Raw genomic sequence first — 24928 nt, 5'->3', positions numbered from 1 at the left:
GCTTCACGGTGTAGTTACCATGACATTTCTTGTCTTTGTGTTCTGGTTAATACTTGTAACTTAGTTGTATCTTGATTAGCATGGTGCAGCCTGCTACATTTAACTTTCGTTCCCATGGTATGCTGCTATATTTTTACGAGACAAGACGAGACAAAACGAGACAAACGAGACGAGACGGGACGAGACGGGACAGAACCTCTCGAGACGAGACACGAGACGGGACGAGTACATTTTTTCGAGACGAGACACGAGACGAGACGAGACAGCCTGAAGTCTCGTCTCGTCTCGTCTCGTGGCAACACTACTTGGAACTCTAAGTATAGGTGTGTTTTCCGTGCAGATGGCATTGCTAGTTTTGGGTCTGCGCACATTGACGGTAGGTGTTCTTCCGGTAGAAGAAGACAGAAGAAGATGGAGGGAAAAAAGGTATGTAATTTCGTGTTTTAACAATCTTTGTTTAGGTGTATCATCTACTGGAAATAAGTAGAAAATAAAAAAAAAGCTAGTGAACTGCGCTTTTTGGACGGGTAAGTCGTGTTATGTATGTGGTAGGGATGCGGTTTTTGGGAACAAAAAACAATTTCGTAGGACATGTGGCCTCCTTTCTTTTGAAGAAAAAGTATCCCCTACAAACGCGGTTTCATAACTTTCTCTTGGAAGTAGCTCGAATATATCCTCCTAGTATTTGATTGTGATTCGATATGATGCTTTCTGCTCCTTATTGTCTTTTTACTTTAATTCCTCACATTTGCCCTTTTACTTCATATCTGCATGTGTAGTGCCCTTGTACTTTATTTATGAGTGTGTGTGTGTGGGGGGGGGGATTTAACGCATATCGCATGTCTTGTGCTCCAGGATACTTTTACTCTTGCATTACGTAGGGAAATGGTATTTCATGTGGAAGTGGTAATAGAACACAGAAGAAACGCAGATCAGGCTGTATTCACACTTTATATTGGAGTGTGAATACAAGATGATCTGGGTTTCCTATGTGTTCTGTTACCACTTGCACATGAAATAACATCATTTCCCTACGTAATGCAAGAGTAAGAAGTATCTTGGAGCACCGAAAATAGGGCGGTCTCATGTATACTATTACCAAAAGATAATTATATATTACCTCTCGTAGTTTACTGCTTCAAATCTCTATTAAACAGGTTTTATTATACTAGGACTTACAAATATATATTTATTGGTTCAAGCACACTTAATCCTGAAAATTTCTTAAAATGTCTTCCTCTTTTCTAATTTTTGATTCGAAAAATTTAGTTGTCATATAGATTTAAACCATAGGGTACAGATGAGAATGCAAATCGCCACCTTCCAAAATATAGTGAAATGTAATGCGGCGCAGGTATAAAATAGCGGCGCATTACAACCAGGTCGAAAAATGTATTACATGCTGAAATTTTTGGAGTACTTTCTCTGCAGTCTGTGACGAACTTGACTATGACTTATAACGAGTCTCTATCACTGCGAAATTAAAATATCGCTAATTTTACAGTAATTATGTGATATCTTCAAATAGATAAAAGATAATCGAAAAGTGGATCAGGACCTCCCTAGACGATGTTATTTTGCATGAGTTACCGTTAACACGATTCACCTAGTAGCTTTTCGTTTGCTGTTGTTTAGAAACGCGAAAATAAATGCCGATTTTCTAAATGGCTGGAAATCGAAAGCAGATAAATAAATCGTGATAACGGTATCTCACGCAAAATAATACTGTCTAGGAAGGTCTTGATCCACTTTTCGAATCTTTTATCTATTTGAAGATATCACATAATTACTGTAAAATTAGCGGTATTTTAATTTCGCAGTGATAAGGCCTCTTAAAGTTACTCTGGTCCATATGTTTCAACTAGTGTACTTTCAGAGATGTATAAACCACAACAAATATTGATTAACATATTTTTGTCGAATGCTGTAATATGTTCCCGAGATGGATATCTGAAGTACAAATTTGTAGCATATATGATTGTATTTTGTGAGTTGTGTTTTATTTTAGTGTTCTCAAAATCTAAATAATTTCATATCCGAACAATATATACAGTATTTTTCGAATATTAAAAGGAAACAATTATTCGAATAAATATTTGAATAATTTATCCACATAAATAAACAGTCATTGCCATGAACAATAATTATTCAGAAAAACTCATGGTTGTCGGATTAATCAATCTAATAAGGATTTGCTCGGGTAGTTGATTGAAAGGTTTAATGAGGACGTCAGCACCGAGTCTACTTGACACTGTTACGAGAATAGTTTCAATAACAAATACTCTAATAATGGGAGGAAAACATTCGAACAGTCGTTCGAATACTGAATATTTTCATACTTTTTCGATTAGTTTTAATATAACTGTTTCTTTTTAATGTAATATTTTCCATTGTACAAACTTTGCCTTAGTAGACTTAAATCCAATTAAAACTCCTTGCTGAGCAAAACAATACGTTTATTGTAAATACTAATAGATGCGTTTTTTTTTATATCATAGAAGGAACTTTATCATGAGGAACGTGCTTGAGGGTGTGGTGGCATGAAAGGGAGGGAGCTGGCGAAGGAGGCTAAAGTTGATGGACATCAAAACAGAACATCTTACGTGAAGATGAAGAGATCAGTTGAAGACAGTGGTGCATTGAGGCTTCTCAGCTGTGCAACTGATCTGCCAATGATGGGAGAATACTTATGATGATGATGAAGGACAAGAATAGTATGGAAGACTCGAACTATGACTTCAACTTGGCCATGCCAGCAATTCAGGAAGCATATACGTATGCTTGTATTTAATGAACGTGAGTATGACTTTAGTATGACGTTTTGGCTGCACTAAAAATGTATTATAGATAGAAAACTTTATTAAAAAGATACAAAATAACCAATTTTATAAGAAGAAACACATGTCGCATAGGTAATACAAAACTCACATTGGTTCAGGTACAAGAGATGCAATTGGATTATTAAGGGTGATCGGTGAAAGGTATAGTAGAAAAGGAAAGAAGTGTATGTTGTATTTATTGATCTAGAAAAGGCTTTTGGTCGCGCAAATCGGGAATTGTTGTTGGGAGCCCTAAAGAAGGTTCTGTTGGAATGGAAAAATCGAAGTCTTATAAGAAACTTACAGTATATATGAACCAACAAGTAAGTGTTAGAATATGGAGGAAATGACGGAGGAGAGTGCAATTGGAAGGGAAGTTTGACAGGGATGTTGCCTTTAGCCAACATTATTTAATATCTATCTAGAAGAGATAGTGTAAAAAACCTACAGGTAGGTAGGAGGTAGAATGATTAGGAGTATACGGTTTGCAGACAATATGGTGCTTGTTGCGGAATCTGAAAAGAAAATCAATAATATGTTACTGAAATTGAGGAAGAGCAGTGAAGAATATGGGACGAAAATAAATGTTAGAAAGGATGATCATTGAGACGAAGCGGTCGGTGTCAAATGTAGAATTAGGAGGGAAAAATATAACAGGTGAGTAGTATTAGTAGTGATGATATCAAGTGCGAAGTGAAGTAAAAGCAAAGATAGGAATGGCGAAAGAAGTCTTTAGGAAAAATAAAAGTTTATTTTGTGGAAGACCTTGAATAAAGAGCTGCGAAAAAGACTCATAAAGTGTTTTGTGTAGAGTTTTGTACTATATGTGACAGAAGCGTGGACATTACGCAAAAGTGATTAAAATGACTAGAAGCTTTGGAAATGTGAGTATGATGGAGAAGAATGGAGATTAACTGGGTCGAGCGGAAACCGAATGAGAGGGTGTTAGAAATGGTGGGGAGAAAATAACAATTTTAGATATTATTGAGAAAAGGAACAGAAACTGGGTGGAACATTGCTAAAAAGGAACAGTATCATGAGGGACGTGCTAGAGAGTATGGTGCCAGGAAAGAGTGAGACGGGGCGAAGGAGGCTGCAATTAATGGACGATATTAAAACAGAAAAATCGTACGTGAAGATGAAGAAGTTAGCTTTAGACTGTGGAGCTTCTCAGTTACGGTATGCGACCAGCTAATAATGGTAGAATACATATGATGATAATGATGATGATATGCCACATATTTTCTGGACGGAAGTTTAATTAACTAACTTCATACCCGAGTCCTTGAGATTTCCAACAACTGGTTTTTAATTACCGGTTTGAATGTCTGAAGATTACCTTTTGATTTCCTTAACTAATATTTTGATTAGCTAATATCTTTTTACTGTATATCACATTTAATAATCATACTGAAATTGTCCTGTAATGATTGACTTAATTTCTTAAATAATGTAATTGAACTTAACACTCACCTACCTTATGATGTCTAATTGTGGTTCGGCACTACTCAATTATATGAGAATAGCTATATGAGATTATCTTTGATATGCAAATGGAATCAATGTTTGTACATTAAATAAGCAAATATACTATAACCTAATAGCAGTGAGTAAATAGCAAAGGGAAGCAAGGTGATGAGTATCAATAAAGCATAGTAAGCAATTCATAGAAAAGAATTTAATAATGATAAATCGGTAACTAATATTGTGCAATTTTTTCTAAACCGGAGATAATATATTTACTAATTGAGATGTAAAACATTAAACATTTTTTTCATTAATAAATTACCCAACACAACTAAGCTCCAAACTACATAAGTAGGCAACTTAAACAGTGATTACTTAGGCCGCCATCGAGTGGAAAGTTTTAGAAAACAGTCCAAATAGAAAAGGTGGATAATTTCATAATTTCTATATTTAATTAACTTGACTCCAAATTTTCAAATAAATGTAAAAAAAGGAAAGGATATACCCTATCAGTACAGATAAAAACTCTAAATAAAATAAATAACTCAATTAGAATTTAATAGTTTATTATTACGAAATACATAATTGCTATATCCAATAACAAGTTCTGTATATTTACGTTTATACAGTTATTTAAAAAATAAGCAATCACATGAATAAATAAAGGTTGGTCAAATTATTTCTTATATAAAAACAAAGAAAAAAGTTTCCAACTTTTGAGCTAGTTATAATCTGCAATAGCAGGTATAAAAGTATGTAACACTATATACAAGTTGGTAACTTTTAATCATGTTCCAACAAAACACACTAGATACAACAATCAGCCACTCAACATAGGAAATATTATATTGTTTGCTCAACAAAACAATTTCTCCTTGTTTTCTCAACATATATACATATTTATGAGTAGATTTACTGCCACGCTGTCTTATTTCTTTATACTTCAGTGAAAAACACCACAAATGACTATGTAGCTACAGTTCCTTCATAGCTAACGTTTACTGTCCTTGTATCCTCTAGTACTGGTAACAGTGATGTAAGATAGGGAGCAACTGTCACAAACAGTCTCACGAACCCAAGGAAGAAAATGAACTGCACAGTTCGATGAATCCAATACAATCTGTAAGAAATGGAGAAAATTTTACATGTTAAACTAATTCATTAATTTGTATATATGGACTAATTTAAACCTATGTAATAGTACCTAATTAGCAGTGGTCGAATTGAAAATAAATTACTTATGTGCTAGACGTATCTTGGATACACTTTTTGAGAAGTAGTTATGGAATTTGTTGGTTTTTATTATCCTTCTTTTATCGAAACTTATTTATTTCTTTATGATGATACTATACTAAAAATAATGCAAAATTTACCATTTTTGTTTTGCTTGTTTTTCATAAGTGAAAGGAGATAATGAAATGAAACTTACCACAGAGATAATGTTATTCTATAACAGAAAATATGAACCAAAATAAATTTTCAGTGTTGCCATCCATAGAAATGGCAGTGTTGCCATCCATAGAAATTGCAGTGTTGCCAGAATAACACTTCACCCAAAAAGAGAAACGAATTCAACTGCATTTGATTACGTATCATGTTGTTTTGATATCCTGTGAACTACCTCTAAAGTAACATCATCATTTAATTTTAATAACTGTATTTTAAAACTGTTTGTTACAAACTACTGTAAATACAACTATTATTTAAAAAGTAGTTCACAGGATACCAAAACAACATGATATTTAATCAAATACAGTTGAGTTCGTTCCTCTAGTCGCTGCTTTAACTTAGATTTTGAGGCAAATGTTATTCTGGCAACACTGTAATTTATATGGGTGCCAACTGAAAATTCTTTGGATTCATATTTTCTGTTGTAGAATAACAGTATCTATGATTGTAGTAAATTGAATTTTATTATCTCCTTTCACTTATGAAAAACAAGGACATGAAAAAAGGTATTTTTTAAAATTATTTTTAGTAAGTCAGGCTCGTAATGCAGAAGTAGGATATCATTCTTGACATATCAAAGATTTCGTTTTCATAAAAGAAAAAAATGATAAATAAATATAATGTAAAGTTTACTGAAAAATTGGACTCAGCATTGCAACTCAAAACAAGACTAGAAAAAAAAACGAGGGACACAAAGGGAAAGAGATAGAAAAACAAATGAACTAGTGTGCACTTGATCTTACTTCATATAGGAGAACTTAATTTTACAATTGCTTTGATTTTCGGCATCTTAATTTAGTACCGATATCCCACATCAAACCAATTCGACCACTGCTAATTAGATAGAAGTGAAACACAGAATCTTATAATTTCAGACATTAAGCTCAAATTTTGAGATGTCTTGTATCTCTTTTTGCTAGATACGTTGGGATAGGATAAACCCTATTTTAAAATGCTGTTATCTTAAATTCTATGTTAAAAATAGGAGAGAGACCTCTCGGAAGAACCGAAGCGCTTCTCGTGGATTCTTAAACAAGAAATTAAACAAAAAAACTCGTTAAATGTTTCTAGGAATATACACAAGGGCTTTGCACAAGAAGCCTTTAAAATGTAAGTACGAATGTAAGTACGTACAAGAATGAGGAAAACGAAATATTTGGAACGATTAGGAATCAGAAAGTGTTTGCTAAAAGTGAAGAATAGAAGAACAATACTAGGGATAATTTTTAATTTTTTTACGGAAGTATTTATAAATCGAGCTGTTTATCGGTGTTTCATCCACGTTTTACCTGGATTTACATTTACTCACTGACGTTTCGAAACTCTATTATCGTTTCCATCGTCAAAAAATAAATAAATAAATAAATCGTCAGCCTTTCTGTGTAAAATCTTGAACTGCGACAACGAAAATGGATATAGTTTCTGTTCTCGAAACAGCAGTTAAATGGACGCCAAATCAAGAACAACAAGAAAATTGAAACATGAAAACATTAGAGATATTTTATTTGAAGATAATAAAAGAACGGAAGGCAGATAGGTTGGGATATTATTTGGGAAGATATTGTTCTGAGGGATTTCATAGAAAGTACGAAAGAGAGAGATGATTGTAATTCATAAATTTTGTTAAAGAGGTGATTTTAGTAAAGAATCATAGTTCATCGAAACATCTAATTTTTTGTCAAAGGACCCGCCAGTGACAACAGAATGCAGAATACTTGTGATGACGAGAGAGTAGGCCTACAGTAAATGTGAAAAAGTAAAGATGGTTCCACATGACTCCCAAACTTATTTTTTAAATAGTTACGACCTACGAGTATGCAATTAATAGATGGAACACTTATAAATCAAACACGTATTTCCTTGACCATTAGTAGTTGAAAGGAAGTGATATGTGATATGTTACTTTGTTCAGATAGGAAAATAAATACCAATAGTTTACCCATTGGTGTTGATTTTATTATTATTATTATTATTATTATTATTATTATTATTATTATTATTATTTCAGTTTATTTTGAGCAGAATATTATTCCGGATTTCAGTTCACAAAACAACAGGACACTTATTAGCATTGGTACTTATAAAAATTTATACAATTTTTGAACTGTAGATAGAATATTTTTCTAAATGAAATTATATTGTATTCTTTGCTAATCGTAAATGGTAATGAAGAATCTCTTAATATGTGCTGCATATTAGGTCTATAGTATTTGCGTATCTTTTCCGTATGTAATATTTATGTTACCATGCTTTTTTAATATAGAATTTTAGTGCATGTTATCCAAGCAGAATGTATCCAATTCCATGACAATTGCTTTGTCACATGCATCTTTTCTCATTTTGTCATACTATATAGTGCTATAGCGATATTAAGACTATTTCTAGCATAAAAATCAAGTTATTATTATTATTATTATTATTATTATTATTATTATTATTATTATTATTATTATTATTATTATTCAAATTGTTAGTTATATAATACACAAATATTGTTTTCTTGAAGTTTATTCCTTAAGTATTAACAAATTGGAAAATATTGTAAACGAACTGTTAGAAACAATGTTCCAGTTTCAGTAAACCTAAGTTTTCTTTTTTCTTTCTTTCTTTCTTTCTTTTTTAAAATAAAGTTTGTATGAGAACCAAGTTATAGTTTACAACTTACTTAAATCGTTGGTTAAGAGCTCCACAAAAAAGGTTGCTTTTACATACCTAGGTACAAGCAATTGCAGTGGAACTAGAGAAGAGTTGCCAACTCTGAATTTTTCAATCATAATACAAACTCTGATCTTTTAATAAGAATACGTAAATATTAGCAATTGCCCACACGTGTCGCTGTGGGCAATATTTTGTGTTGTTCCTTCTGAAGTTTTTATATATAATTCGTCTGAACTCGAGGTCTCGCACAAAATTCGAACGTTGTATATGGTCATCTTAGGACAGCGACCCACCCTTTTTCTTCAATTTTAGGTCAAACATCTAAAAGCGTTGAACACGTATTTAAATATTTTCGATTATAAGTTCGAACACCAAATTTCATGTCTCTAACATTAACGGATTTCGAAATATGAATATCTTATTATAACAATTCCAATCCCTTCTCTCTTTCTTCCCACATCTTTTCTTCTCTACTAGGCAACGCTGAACACATGCGTAACTATTTTAAATAAAATGTTCAAAAACAAATTTTCATGCCTCTAACGTTAAAGGAGTACGAGATAGGTCATTTTATTATAACATGTACATCTTATTATATTAATCGTAATCGCATCCCATTTTCCTGCCCACTTCATTTTGTTTCCTGCTAGTCAAATATTAAAAAGCGCTGAAATTAGTGTCTAATTATTGTAAATGAAAAGTTTATATACCGGTACCAAATTTCATGTCTGTTAATTTCGGAGATTCTGATATATGGACATTTTAATATAACAATTGCCACCCCTTCTTCGTTGAATTTCCAAAAAACCCTTCCTTAGTGGTACATTACATATCCTATGTACTGCCCAAATTTGATGTTTCGTGTTTAAGCGGCTTAGCCTGAGCGTTGATCAGTCAGTCAATAGTCACTTAATTAGAACTTCTTTTATATAGGGAGATTACCGCAGTCTTACTGCATATATGGACGTAATTTTATGACTTGCATTTGTCTTTCTGAAAGAATAATCGTGCTCAATAATTTAACTAGTGGACATTTTGACTGTTCTTTCCATAGGTTTTACTATTGTGTCAGTAAAATAGCAAGCAAGTACTTTTAAACATTACTTTCTAGGTAACGACCTGCGAAAATTTTCTTCCCCTTCTCAATGCTAATGTTTAAGGCATACATTCTCTTTAAAAATTACCTAAGCTTATAACTTTGTTAACACTCGTATTCGTATATATTAAGTAATAAATATGTCTACAGCGTATATTATATGAAACTAAGCCAAGTGGTCAATTTATAGGATTGACTACTGGTTACTTACCTTTTCCATCGGTTTCTAGCTTTCTCCAGAGTCTTAGGGTCCTCCTTCAGCAAATACTTCCTAAGTCCAGGAATATGAAATTGGAAATAGTTTTCCCAGTCCAACTCTGATATGTCAAACATGAACCTCAATTTATCAGCGGGTGACAAACGATTATACAAATTTTGAACGTTAGTATTCGAGAAGTTCCATTCTTGTGTGCAAAAATAAGCGATTACTTCGGAAAATTTATTAACTTTCTGGTAAAGTTTGAGCAATCTGAAAAATAGTAAAGAAATAACTTAGGAGGCAATACGTTGTTAGTTTCAAGCAACACAATTTAATATCATTTTCAAAAATTTTTCTGCAAATTTTTATTAATACAGTAGATAGTGATAATGATAAAATATTTGCTGGTTATATTTACATGGAAACTTCAATAATGCTAATGCTAATGATGATAACGAAAGGTTTTGCAACTGTAAGAAAATATTTTCAATAATAAACTTGTTAAGAAGATATTTTCAATAATATACTTATTAAGAAGATATATTTAGAAAAGTACTGAATTCTATTGCCTTTCTGAACATATTCTCAAAAATATTTTAGTTATAGGGCCAACAGCTGCTGATTACTTAGTACCAAGCCAATACATTTGAAAGCATATAAGTATCATGTAAACTGAACTTACCCTACTTTTTTACCGAGCATCAATGCTATTATATCAACGAAGAAAGCTGGTATTACATGTAGAAAGAGGACGAAAAGCATGTGAATAAGCTTGCTTTTGTTGAGTCGAAAGAAATAGTACCACAGCGCCCTTTCAGATGGATATTGGAGACCGTAACCTTCATTAAGATCCATAAATTCTCCCCAGGTGATTGGACGTTGACACGATGACACATAGTTATAGACTTGTATGTCGTCAGTCCTGCAACAATAAATAACAATTTTTGGTTTGTGTTTTACAGTATGGCGATGTGTAAAGTAAATAAATTAGTTTTGTTATGAAATTTCACAAATAATAATAATAAAAACAAATGTTTAATCAACAGTAAAAACAAGCGAATGTCATTCTGAAGGATAAAATGTTCTAGGACCTCATTGCTGAACATTGTTTTTTTTTTTTTTTTTTTTTTTGTTACCAAGTTTGTGTTCAAAATCCTTTTTATACAATAAAAATGCCAAAGCAAGTAGACAATTACTGTGATATTATTAAAATATTCTGATATTAATGTTCTACAAGTAAACTCCCTAGGTAATTATGGCATCAAAAGAGATATTTAGGGACTGATCGGTGTTTAGAGTACACAAAAAAAAGTTGCATAACGGCTAATATTTCAATACGTATAGGATGGTGCAATAATAGTTACTACATTCAAAGTGATATTATCACAAAACCGCATGAGAAAAACGATAGTGGCAAGTTCCACACACAGTTTGGATGGATGAATCTGGCAACACATCTTGGTAAATGACATCGCAGTGTCGCAGTGATGGTTGCCCAGTTAACTCTGGAGGAGTGTGTACCATAGTTCCGCTTTAGTCGCTTACAAACAATTACAGGGAACACGAAAGATAGATCGCAAATTAACTTGGAGCTCCTGGATCTTCGCTGGTAGTGATTCATAACTTGATCGAAACTTTTGATAATAAAACAGGAAGCGTGTCACTTGTGTAAAGAGATCAATATAGCTGATTTTAAAAAAGAAAAAAAAAAAGAAAACAAACAACGTGTGTAAAATGAACTGTATCATTCCCCACAACAACTATCAAGGCAGATGAACATTAAAGGCGCTTTTACAGAGAACTATAAACGTATCATTCCTTCCTTCATATAATGACTGACTCATCAATACAATTAAATTAAGCGAGGACGAAGCAGACAAAGATGATCGATTCTCTGAAAATGTGATCGAAAAATTTAAAAGTAACATCGATTTGGATAGTTAAGTCAACGTAGATTAAAATAATAATAATAATAACTCTTGTTGTTTTGAAATTTGGTACAGTTGTGTGGGGGAGTGATCTAAATGACATACTCAAAGTCCTCAAGGGTGGGGTCGGCGAGCGATGGAGGGGGTTTAAAGATGAGTTTTTCAAGTTTTTCTTATATATTTGATATTGAAGAAATTTTCAATTGTAACAATTATTTGAAGTTTTTTGTCCATTACAACTTTCTATTCTTTTATTACCATTTACGTGGCAGCGCCGAATATTATTTGCTTACACGTAACAAATATCGAGAACCGGCCCTGGTAGCACGCAGAGCGTTGGCGAGGACGTGAGCGCAAGCCGCTTTCGTACAAGTCGCTTGCGCGTAGTATTGAACATTTGAGGAAGTAGCTTATGTGTTTAATGTTCGTACGTTATACTGACATTATTAACAGCTAGACAGAGGACAATGGTTGGAAAATGCAGAGGGAAGAACATACTGTTGAAGGCCGTTGCTCTAAAACAGCTACTCTCAAGTCTTTTGAAATTGATTGAGGTTTTGTGTATTGATACGTGCAAGAAGCATGAAGAATGATCTTTTTCTTCCCTCTAAATACTTCGTACTTCCCATCCTTTCTTGCAATACTTGCCTTTATCAATACCTCTAGCCCTTTTTCATCTGTATTGCACTTATTACTCACAACATTCTCATCACATAATAAACACTTCTCAACCATTGTCGTACACTGTATCTGCTAAATGCAGTACAACACACGGACATTCGACAGAGACTACGTTTGCACATGATAGAAGTGTTATGAGAACTAAACAAGATGTGCAATATCACGGACAAGCGACTCGAGGTCCGCGCCCGTGCCCTTGCTCGTTCCGACACCCCGTCCAGACACGCACGTTAGTGTTTACTGCAAGATGACGTACTTCGCCTTTATATATTGTTGTGTAAGCATGAGCACTTTTCTGAAAGTTACTTGAACACTTTTAGCTACGATAAGAATTTTTTGCGTATTTGACTCGTAGGAAATTTAATGTAGCTTAATTTCGTACTTGATTTTTTTTTTTTTTAGCTAAACACTATAGTTTTTGAGATATTGCAGAAAAACACGAAAAATCTACCTCTAAAGCCCTCTCCACCGCCCACACGTCCCTCATCGGGAACTTTTAATATGTCGTTTAGGGCACTCGCGTCAACAACTGTGTTAAATTTCAAAACTACACGAGCATATACGGGGTATATATATATATATATATATATATATATATATATATATATATATATATATAATATATATATATATATATATATATATATATATATATATATATATATATATATATATATATATATATATATATATATATATATATATATATATATATATATTAAAAACGGTCGAGTTTATACCTACCAAAAATTCTAGCATTACATCTTCACCTAATAATCTATGCTCAGGTCATACTTAAACCCTTTTACGTGTAACTCTTCATCAGCTAAAAAGACTCTATTAGTATCCTGAGGCATATCTTTAGACTAACACATTTTTATCCGCATGGTCAACATCTCCGTACAAATTCTCATTAGCCATAAGGGCTCAACTACCATAGTCAGGCATATTTTCTTTAGATGCAATATATTTCCACCCACACAGGCTCCGCTATGACTGTCAGATCACATTTCTAACCTACTGTCATTATACAAAAGCATCAGACCATCTATCTCGTGATTGGTCCACGTAAATCTCAGGCTTGTGTCTATTCCAATAATAATCCTAGTTCACACCATTAACACCTATAATATGATTTATTAATATTTACATTCATCTTCTTAAATTGAAAGAAGCATATTGTACAATTTATAAACAATAGTTATAAGGGACAATCGAAGAGAATAATAAAAAATAAAATAAAATAAAATAAAAGAATGAAAGCGTCTAGTGTTAGTAACAATTTAATAAGTAAATTGGATTTTCAGTAGTTAAATTACTGCGTTTATATTTCATTACTCGTTATCATGTATTCGAGACTGTTACCCGTTTGCTTTGCGAATATTAATAATAAGAAAGATAAACTGTCGTCAGAGACGGTGCCTTTGGAGGACTTTGCCATACAATTTTTGGCACGTTCTTGAGTTGAAAAGATTTCTCTACACTGAGTATGCATTGTGAGTACATGATGTGTAGTGTAGAAACAACATAATTATCAACTAAAATAATCTTGTTTATGAAGAATGAAAAGAATCCAACATTGCATATGAATAATCCATGAGGTATCAGGCGGTTGTGGTTCAGCATAAAACTACATAAATGATTATATCAAGAAATGATTTATATATGTCTTTCTCATCCAGCAATCGTCAGAAAAGGAAATATGTGATTGTCAATTGAATGTAGAAAGTAACCAAGTGATTAGCGTGCGTAATTTTACCTGATTAAGCGCCACATTTTAAGGACTATTCGTCCATATGCTTGGAAATATTTTTATGTCTCATTAAGTTTGGAGGAACAGCGAGCGGTGCGTCTCAGATCTGTCCATTGTGTACGAACGTTGCGTACCTATTTGAAGTAGCATAGAGAAGAAAAGAACTACCTAGGAAGGGACCCTGCCAAGCATAATTTAAAATACTGTAAATAAGCTACTGAACGAAACCATACGTAAACATCAAATTTTAAATATTGTATGACTACGTAGTTCTTCATAAAGATGGGAAAGGGTGCATCGTAGATCGTCGTAGGTTTAGTTCTCTAACTTGCGCCAAAACATTAACTCCCGGACTTTTAGGTTTACGGCAACCTTAATGCATCAGAACTTCATTCTCCCGCAAAGAAAGAGTATAGGTCAAACTCTATTAAAGAACTAATGTTTATGTCACTAATTAAAAAGTGCCCACGCTAGGGTACTTTTCTAATCGCACTTCTATATTAATTTGAGGATGATAAATCCAATGGGACTATATTTAAATAAATCCGTCCATGGGGTCACGAGAAAATTCACCTGAAAGTTGGGATATTTATACTTATTTATATATAATTTTGAAATCACCTCGTGGATGGGTATGTTTAAAATAGTTTCATTAAATCCATTTAGACTTGGTCACCATTGATATAAGTGTTGCTTCATAGATCTCAAATTTGAGGTCATTTTTCTCGTGACTCCATGGATGGATTTATTTTAAAATACTTCTGTTGGATTCAGCACTCAAAGTAATATATATATATAAAAAACGCAATTAGAAATGTATTCACGCGTGACCACTTTCACCATTAGTATAATAGTTACCACGAAGATTCTAAATTTGAGGTCACTTTTGTTATGATCTATGGACGGTTATGTTTAAAAAAATAGTTTTATATCATTCAGTTTTACTATCCTAAATTTGGTATAAAAATCTAAGAGTGGATACTTTTATCAGTGGCATGGGCGTTAGTTCTTTCTTACTGTATGTCTGATTTCGCTGCGACCAAATAAGATAGTTCAAAATTCTGTGTTGAAGTGATTCTACGAAAATTGATATTACTATTTCTTTTTGCCAGAATAATGCTCAAGTATTTTGTTTCTTTGTATCAATCGAAATTACTATTACTTTTTTTCCTGCTTTACATAATCACTGACAATGACGACAGGGTTATTACAAGGCGGTCCGGAAGTGGGCGTACCCCCTTTAGTTTCAACAGTATAGTGTTAGTTATGGTAGAATGTCTGTACACACTTACCTTGAAGTCTTAAGAGTCTTAAGTCATAAACATCGGTATGATCACCATCCACCTCATAACACAGCTAAATTCTGCACCAAGTTCTCGCAGATGTTTTGCGGAGATACTCCGGAGTCACGAGGGTGAAGGCGTGTTCCACAGCTGCTCAGCCGTGTTACGACATGGATGGTGATTATACCGATGTTTATGATTCTTAAGACTTCAAGGTAACTGTGTACAGACATTCTACCATAACTAACAATATAGTCTTCAAACTAAAGGGGAGGGTGCGCCCACTTCCGGACCACCCTGTATTATAAGGTGTCTTGTCACGCATAATTTACCTATATATCGATGCTCATTAGAACTACGAGTGTAGGATATTTATAAATTCATAACTAGGGCTACATGTTGTGTATCGTCGTTTACCTACGTATGGTTTGAATGTGGGAAAATAAGACAAAGCGGCGTGGATGTTCCGAGTTTCTTCTAAAACTAAGAACTTCGTATACTATACCCTATGATGTCTCATTCTGTCAGGCACTTAAAAAGCGTCCACAGAAAAAAAAAAACTACGTTAAATGAATTTAAATAACTTAGTATTTAATTAGGCAAAGAAAAGAGAAGATGAGAGTTAACTGAAATCATGAGACTTCCCATAGAATTTGCATAAAGACAATGTAGTTAACCTTACTATGCTTTTCAAATACCGATTGTGTAAATCAGAGCCATCTTGTGGGTGATCAAGTGAGGCGGTTACTCAGTCCTAGCGTCAAATGCGAAAAGAGTTAGACCCTTCAGGAAAAATAACACGTTTACTATTTCTGATTCATTCTTGGTATTTAATAGTGTTTAGAGATCATATACAGAGATATGAATTATCATTTTATAAGACATTATTACAAATGTATACTATTAATGTCACAATGTTCAGTCACAAGGGGATATCAATACTGTTCATATGAAAAAATCTAAAGTTTCTGCAAACTAATTTATTCGTATTGGACATGTTTTCATCGCATAAGATTCAGATTCGATTCCCAGCTGGAGCTCATGTGGATCGGATTTCACGTTAAGTTTTTGGCTCACGATGCTAAACCCAATCCAACCAATCGTATTGAAAAAATGATGAGTTTTACGTCCCACGATATTCCGGCTAGCTAAAGGAGACGGTGATGATGAGAAATGAATGGAATGGTTTAATGAAGAAACTAGGGGGAAACAGGAGAACCCCGAGGAAACCCACGCACACGGTGTTTGTCCACCATAAAGTTCACTTGGCGGGAGTAGGGTTTGAGCCGGGACCCCATGCACCAGAGGTGAACGCTGTACCACTGAGCTACCGCGGCCCCCACCAATTTACTACGGAATTCTCACCTACATAATTAGCCTCGCAATTTACTTTACACTTAGCCCCCAAAATCGACGGAGATCTTGATGTGAATTTTAAATGGGATTCGAAGACAAGAGTAGATAAACTATGAGGAAGCATGTTATACAATTGCCTATTCGTCGTTATTCTTTCAGCGAAAAGGAACTAACCTATCTCCTTTCATTCATTCTTATGATGAAAGGTCTGGTCGTTACTTAAATGATTCGAGAAGCTGATATTTAGGATAAAATCAAAATGGAATATATCACATGTCCAAGATGTTCTTGGACTTGTCGTTCTCTCCTATTCACAGAACAGAAACTTGAAATTCACCAACAGAGCCGTGCACTCAAATGACATTGATATGCTGCTTGTAGGACAAGTCATAAATTTTACCTTGAGTTCGTATTGGCCGTGTTCCACGCTGCGACGATTAAAGCATTCACAGCCATGTCCACAGGAACCATGTCAGCTCTGACTTTTGAGTCGCAGTGCAGCGTTCGTAGAATTCCCATCCCAGCACCTATAACGACACCTGTTGGTCCGTACAAGTTGTCAATCCATCCGCTTACAGGTTCCTTCCATGTGGCTATCACTGAAAGAAAAATAGAAGCGTAGATAAATAAATTACAAAGAGGAATAAATCGGTGAGGTACAAGTGAAGAATGTTAATGATGTGTGAAGGCCGATGGCAAAGCGTTGCTTTACTAAAAAGAAAAATAAATAAATCCATTTTGTACAATATCGTGTTGCTCAAAATTCTCCAGAATAGTCGAGCAATAGAAAGTCTATTTACCTAGGTAATGCAATAAAGATATATAATCAGTGGCGGCTTTTACATAGGGCAAACCGGGCAACAGCCCGGGGCCCCTCTTCTAAATAATACTCTTGATGTTTTAAAACATTTGTAGACAACAGATTATGCGTTATTCAAAAAATCGATGGGTATGGTTAAGAATGATTTCAGAGAGAAAAATCTAACAAGGAAAGAATTCAGAAACGGGGCTTTATAGAGAAGACCTCATCAGAAGCGTTGACTCCATGTAAGTGAGACAAGTAGGAAAGAAAGAAGAAGAAGACAATCCCGAATAGTCAAACCATAAGTAGACCATTTAAAGAAGACCAAGATATGCACCATGAGTAAAAATATTTCCACTCCCATAAAATCTGTAATGGAAATATACCTTCCATCTAAATGTTCAGTATATTGTTGAGTCTTTTTGCCCTTTAATTCATCCTGTAGCGTTCCTGCAAATCAGTACCCATCAGGAAAGTGCTCTATGATGTCACGAATACACGCTTCGTAACCCTGAGAAAGCTTTGAGCTTTAGTCAGAGCATTCAGCTGCTGGAATAATCTGGTAAGAGTTTACAGAAGAAGGTTTTCGAACCGAATTGAGAATTGCATCAAAATAATCGCAACTTTACTACTAAGCAAATGTCTTGTACAGTGTGCACTTTCTTGTGTTTCTTGAGTAATATCATTAAGAAAATTTTTGTGCATTACTTTCTCAATTTTCGTAACCTGCAACCTGCTTACTTGAGTGTCTGAAATTCTGGCTGGCAAACGCAAGGTAAAATCGCGAGTGCAAATTCTGCTTACTAAGGAAGGAATATTTTTATAATATGATGTTTATTGACTACTATTGTCATAATCATTTCTGATTTTCCCATTTGTCTTACAGAACTCCTTCCTAGTTAATATGATTAGCTAGGGAGATTGGGTTCGATTCTCGCTTGGAGCTCAATATTAAGCTGTAGATCTTTTTTTACAAATCCTCTTTGCTGAAAGAAATGTGAGACTTGAAACCAACTAACCAAGCTATTTACCGTTTTAATATAGGGTGAGAAGTACAGTAAAGAATTAATTAATTAAAATAGCTACAATAATTCCAAATAGATTGATTTTGAAATATCTCACAGTTGAATAAGTGTGTATGTACATATATCGGTACGAACAGACAGACAGATCCAAAAATCACTGTTTTCAGCATGTACAAGTAGGGGCCATGAAATGTGCGAATATGTTGAGATCTCGAATTGTTATGATCACCACACTTTCTTCTCTCTCATCGCCGCTCGAAAGTAAAAATGAATCAGGAAGCTAGCCAATATGTTGTTAAAGCGTCCCTTTTCAGTACCAGGGTGTTCATATTTCAGGACTCTTTCATCCAGAAATCGAACGAAGACCCAATGCACCAAAGGTGCGCTTTCTAGGCACTAGACCGATGGAGCGGGCTATGAAAGAAGACAAATTCGCTAAAATTTTACAACGAACCCATGGTTCACGAACCCCTCTCTTGACGAACAAATCGTATACCGAACAAACATTGTGAACATTTTTTCCTTCGTGTTCCGAACAAAATTTCTAGATACAAATGCTCATAATCCCATAATCCCACGCGCTCATTAGTGTTTTCGCGCCCTGTATAAAAGGAGATTCTTCTTGAAGCAGTAGCTTCCTCCTCCGATATTGTGCCAGCAACTATTAATAACAAAGGTAATGGTAAAATCATTAAAACATATATACCATGGTCTGTGGCTAGAACGGATTAGAGGCCTAGTTAGTTGTGTTTCCATTAATTTCAGGGGAAAATAATTTCGGTTCGAAAACAGCGTTGCGAACCGGATTAAGTTTACAACTCGGAACCCACTGTATTTGGATTATCTCATAAATGCAACAATTGTTTACATCCTCATTTTAAACGAGATGGGCGATACTGATCGTAATAGTAAAAATAAAATTAATATTTAGGTATCAAGTTTGAAAATTCATCATTGCACGAAAACTACTGGGTTAAGTATTTTCTCGTGATAATGGAAGTACAAAAGATTCCAAAAGCGACATTTTCTGTTCCGAACAGTGTGGCTGCTAGGGTGATATGTGATTCACATTTGTTTTCGTGCAATACGTTTGTTGAACTTTGATCTACTTATTCATTCTTTCGGATATTTCTACGAAATTTATAATTTCCACATTCATTATAATGTTTATGGATTGACTCAAGATATAATAAGCATTAAGGTCTACAGTGGCCCCACGTAACGTAGTCGTTAAGACTCTCGCCTTCGGTGAGAGCGGTCCCGGATTCGATTCCCGGTGGGGACACCCGGTCGAAAAAGTGTAAAAAACTTTTTCAGGTCGCCATCCTGAGTGAGGCTTTCTTCATTCACACCAGACAAATGCCGGGTTGGTACCTAACTTATAAGTCCCAGGCCACTTCCTTCCTTCCCCCATCCTTTCTTTCTTCCCTTCCCCCGGATAGTGTGCTCGCCGAGGGACGTCATCCCTCATATGTGACATGGCCATAGATGCCGAAAGCCCAGAAATCTAAAACTTATAAGTTCCACATGTAGCTCATTTCTTTAATTCCGGCAAATAAATGATGCCGGAAAGTATACTATATCATGCTTCACCCATCCATAGGCTGCACAAGATACTTCCTCTTCCGTTTCGTTAGTACACAAATAGCTTTCAACATAAAAAAAAAGGTATAAGAAGCATATAAACCAGTTCTATTTTTAGTTAAAGTTTATTGCCAATTTTTGGCTACACGTGTACTATATTTGCGGAATGCAAATTTTGAAAGAGAAAGAAAGATTATAAAATGTGCATTGTACCAATACACGTGCAGAAGGCAAGAAGCTTATTTTAAAAACGAAACTGGTTTCTCCAGTTTTAATGCAAAAAAGAATAAGGAATAAAGTTTGGCATTGATATCGTGTAACAGAAAACTGACATCAGAAGTCAGTTTGCACGTGTGATTTTTTTTTTTTTAATTTATATATAGGCCTTTTGATAAACATACTAAACAGGAAAAAAGATGAAAGTGTCTGGCACATCAGTTACCTTCAGCCTTGATCTTATAGATGTATGGTGGAAAAGAGGTTCATCCATCTCGTTAACCTTGAACGAGAAACACTGCAAATATTAAATATTTTCCTCGCATTTTACACAACATAAGATTTCTCTTGATTACTTAATGCATTAATCTATATTCTTAAGACGAAAAGGAAGGACTTGCAGAGCGGTTCTAAGTGATAGTGGCTCAGGGTCTATGTCACTGTACATCTTCCGGTTACATGGAATTCGTACTTTCAACAAAGAGTATTATATAATGTTTGATCTGCTAAGAGTAATGCTTGAATTCTAACTAACGAAATTAGTATCCAAGTACAATTTAGAAGAGTTAAACCAGGAAATAGTGTATTTGACATTAGTACGGGGTAGAATTATGTTGTCTCCATCTCATCTACGCCCATCTCTTCCTTTTGAAGAATTACTCTCATTAACATCGTCCCTGAAATTCAATTTCTTCGTCTTCCTTCATTCCTTCTAATTGCTATGCCTTATGTTACAACCTTAGTGAGATGATTTCTTCATCACACGTAATGGCCTACCAATTTATTTTCCTTTTGTTAACTATCTCCACTATCTTTATTATCTCTAAAGTTTTTCTGATGCTTGCTCATTGATTTTTTGAATTACCTAGCCAATTTTTTTTTCGTTCTCCACATTCGCATTTGGAATGTTTCCAGGTATTTTTAGTTTTTCTTGTTTAATGTCCTTTTGTCAGCTTCGTATTACAAGGGAAACGCTGGTACCAGTCTATACTCAACTACCCGCTCTTCTTCTTTGTAAAAGCTATTCGTATAAGACAATAGCTTAGTAAGAAAATATTTGGTTTAGAAATCAAGTGGTGTTGGAAAAGCTTATACAGATGGATATATGCTAGTATAAACATGCTTGTGCGAATATTAGGTATTTTGCAGTATAAGGACTGTAAGAATAGAAAAGGAGGTACTATTGAATGACACTACATATTTCTACCAACATTTTTTACAAACATACTTGAATATGTGTTATTCATTACTCTGGTTCATATATTTTAAGTCTCTTCCGTAACATATTCTAGCTAACAACTTTAATACTGTCAATCCTAAGCCTAAGCAGGATCGTAATATCTTACGAGCACAGAAAGATGGAACCGGAACCGGAGAGATGGAACTAGGTTTGGTCTTACATAGGAGTCTCTTACAGTCAGTTACTCTCTGCGACTGGTGATCGGTTGTGTGGGCGAAAACAAATCTTTTCTCAATATTTATTGGTGAAATTATGAACGCCTTAAGGCTTGGAAGATTATTTCAAACTGTGTTGTACCACCGGAAAGAAAACAGCCTATAAATGGATTTCAAACATTTTACTTATTTTTGATTCTCGTACATTTTTCATGAAAGTGAAAACAATTTATTTGATGCTACTTTGTAACAGTTTCACCAATGATTTCTGATTTCCGGTGGGAGTTCATGTGACTTGGATCCCACGTTAGACTGTAGGTTCACATCTCTTATAGCCTTATTGCTAAAAGCAGCGACGCAAATACACTAGTTGTGGCCCGGCGCAAGAACTTGCCTTAGCGCTACTTTGACCAACCAAACCAAAACACTCCCCCAAATATTTCCCCAATTTTTCACCCTTCCAATCCGGCGCCCGGGGCGCAAGCCCTGTTTGCCCCTCTAGTTACGTCACTGGCTAAAAGGGACGCTAAAGACTAATGAACAAATCAACTATCCGATTATATCAATAGTAGCATTTTTTTATTTTTTTTTTTCACATTGTGTTTACGTTGTATTTTTTTTCTCATACAAATGAATGAACATTTGTTCTAACATATCAATATTGAAGAAATTACCCCCAACAGACATATAAATGTTGTACTCATCTTCAAATTAAATATTTAAAGATTTGTTTGCCACGAATTTCGTATGTATAGTCCCAGCATACAGTATCCACTACCTCAGAGAATAGTAGTGTGGTACTGCACATTTCTATAAAATACACAATATATCATGAGCACATCGAGGGACCGTTCTCTACTGCGGCGATATGTAATCGGACATTAAGGGGAGGGGAGATGATGTGAACCGCCGAATTGGTTGAGTAATTGCACCCATTGGCGGACCTGCGGTGGTATATATTTTCCAGCATGAATAACGATGGATCCGTTTCTCGAACCAACGCAGGTCGTGTGGTTTTCACAATTTAGTGTTGTGTAACAGGAAAGGATTTTACATTATGTACAATTCCTTATTAATTGCATTATTAACATCATTTCTTCTCCTTTATAATTTATAGCAGATGAAATGATTATTACATGGTTCCAACTCCTAGTGTAGCTGAAATTTAGCTAGACCTTATACGAGTTAGAAACTGTCTTTGTTAAGTGCCTCTTATTGTAGTTTGTTGTTTCCAGCTGAAGTAACTTGAATCTTTTTATTTCATACCTCAAATGTAACTTGGTGTTATTTTCGTATTATTGTCTTTCGTTCATCTTTTCGTTGAATTCTACATTGAAAGCAAGGACGCCGATTCTGGGGAACACAGACACCCCAATGCTCATGTAGGCCCCATGTATTTTTATTGAATACGCATTTTTCATTGTTATGTATTTTTTTATGAATATACAATATTTGGCATAATTTAAATTCAAATTGTCTTAAAATCCTCATAAATGTCTTCTTAGACCCTTGCCTGCAACCAAACACACATCTGAATGTCTCCCCCCCCCAAAGTTACAGAAAAATCGGCGCCGTTAATATGAAAAAAAAATTAAGTGTGTAATACACCAATGTAAATCAAATTCTGTTCACAAAAAAACTATAATAATAACTAAACGTTATATTAAGTATTTATCAGTTGAATCACTTGATTTCAAAACATCTACTTTTTTGGTATATGCTTTTTCATTCAATACGATTATCGTATGTAATGTGTTCAAATGTTTATTTGGCATTTTATAAATATCACTTTGCTTAGCTTCAGGTGTAGCAAATGCATGGAAGGATTTTTAGCAGTTAAATATCAGGAAATACCGGGAATTATAGCGGCTAGTTCACCAGCAGGAAATGATGTAATTAGTGTAATGGATCAGATGACCCGCGATGGCGTCCAACGTTGGTCGTCCATTTGGACGTCGGCCCAGATGAAATAATCATGCAGTAAGTGCAATATTGTTGTCATGTGTACCAGAATGTTTAGAGCGTATATACATCCGATGTGTTGTCTGGAGTTCGATTCTACGTGTTGACCTAGCATTATAAAGATATTAGGAATTACTCTGGGAATTTGGAATAATTAGAGAGAAGGAACTAAAACCTAGAAAACTATTAATAACGGCGATGGAAGTTAATGTGGTCACTCACTTAAAAAAAAAAAAAAAAAAAATCAGCCGTGACCTTTTGTGAGTTGTAATATTAGAGAGTTTAGATGTTACAATAACAGAAACACGAGGTAATTTAGTTTACGTAACTGGTATAACAGCATTGTGTCCACGTTTCTTGAATAATTATATAGTTGTAGACCTTACCGCCACGTGTTGCATGCATACCTTAACCTAGACATTGAATATGCAGTCAAGGGCAACAGCAAAATAAGGAAGCGGTTTGCTAACTTTTTTCGCAACAAAAATAGATTTGACAGATTTTTATTTCATCGAAGGATAATAGTTATATTTAATTCATTACACAAGAACAGTACTGATCATATAACTCATATAGAATATGTTGTAACGATTTCCGTTTAACGACATATGTAGTGAGTCTCAAGGTTTTAGATTTCTTAATGTCTTTCTTTCTATCAAGACCAGGTTATGGAAACATTTGTTGCCAGAGGAGATAGTGAAAGTTTCGTGCCAACAATTTAATGAACTTCCATTCAATTGAATTATTTATGTAGAGTATAATAGTTAATTTGCTTCGCGTGAGTTATTTCCCCGAATGTAATCTACAGGGTGGCCCAAAAATAGGTATAAACCCCTGCATTGATCGAGGATAATATTCTAGTTTATGGACTTATTTGCTTCGACTGTTGCGGGCTTAAGGAATAAGTTAAAAAAAAAAAAAGACATTAAGAACAAATAATAAAGAAACTAGGTCTACCTGTTTGATACAATAAGAAATGATATAAAATACAGTGAGCTCAGTATGGGACTGTATACCTACTTTTGGAAGATCCTATAGCTAAGTGTGAGGAGCATGATGGATCAGTGGTAGAGCGCTCAATTCTGATGCGAAGGGTTCCTGGTTCGATTCCAGGTCATATGAGCCTGTTCTGGATAACATCGTATCCATGGGCTTTCTTGTGACTACTTCGTTTCCTTGCACATTCTCATTCTACCAATTATTCAGTTTCATCCGTCGCCGTTATTCTATAGGACATAAGGCTAAAATATTTCAT

At 34.5% G+C, this 24928-nt stretch overlaps 1 protein-coding gene across 1 annotated transcript in view; it reads right to left on the bottom strand.

The window, feature by feature from the left end:
* Window positions 1–4835: 4835 nt before the first annotated feature.
* LOC145662685 (fatty acyl-CoA reductase wat-like) overlaps window positions 4836–24928 on the bottom strand; it is a 70118-nt gene continuing 50025 nt past the window's right edge. The window contains exons 6-9 of the mRNA XM_081728511.1: window positions 17090–17288; window positions 10371–10610; window positions 9701–9958; window positions 4836–5406 (exon numbers count right to left, since the gene is read on the bottom strand). Coding sequence (XP_081584637.1) covers window positions 5253–5406; window positions 9701–9958; window positions 10371–10610; window positions 17090–17288 — 851 coding nt within the window. The 3' untranslated portion in view covers window positions 4836–5252. The remainder of the gene's footprint in view (window positions 5407–9700; window positions 9959–10370; window positions 10611–17089; window positions 17289–24928) is intronic.

The sequence above is a fragment of the Thermobia domestica genome, chromosome 10 (genome assembly GCF_964235325.1).
Source record: "Thermobia domestica chromosome 10, izTheDome1.hap1.1, whole genome shotgun sequence".
Taxonomy (NCBI): domain Eukaryota; kingdom Metazoa; phylum Arthropoda; class Insecta; order Zygentoma; family Lepismatidae; genus Thermobia; species Thermobia domestica.
This window is presented reverse-complemented; position numbering and strand designations above follow the sequence as displayed.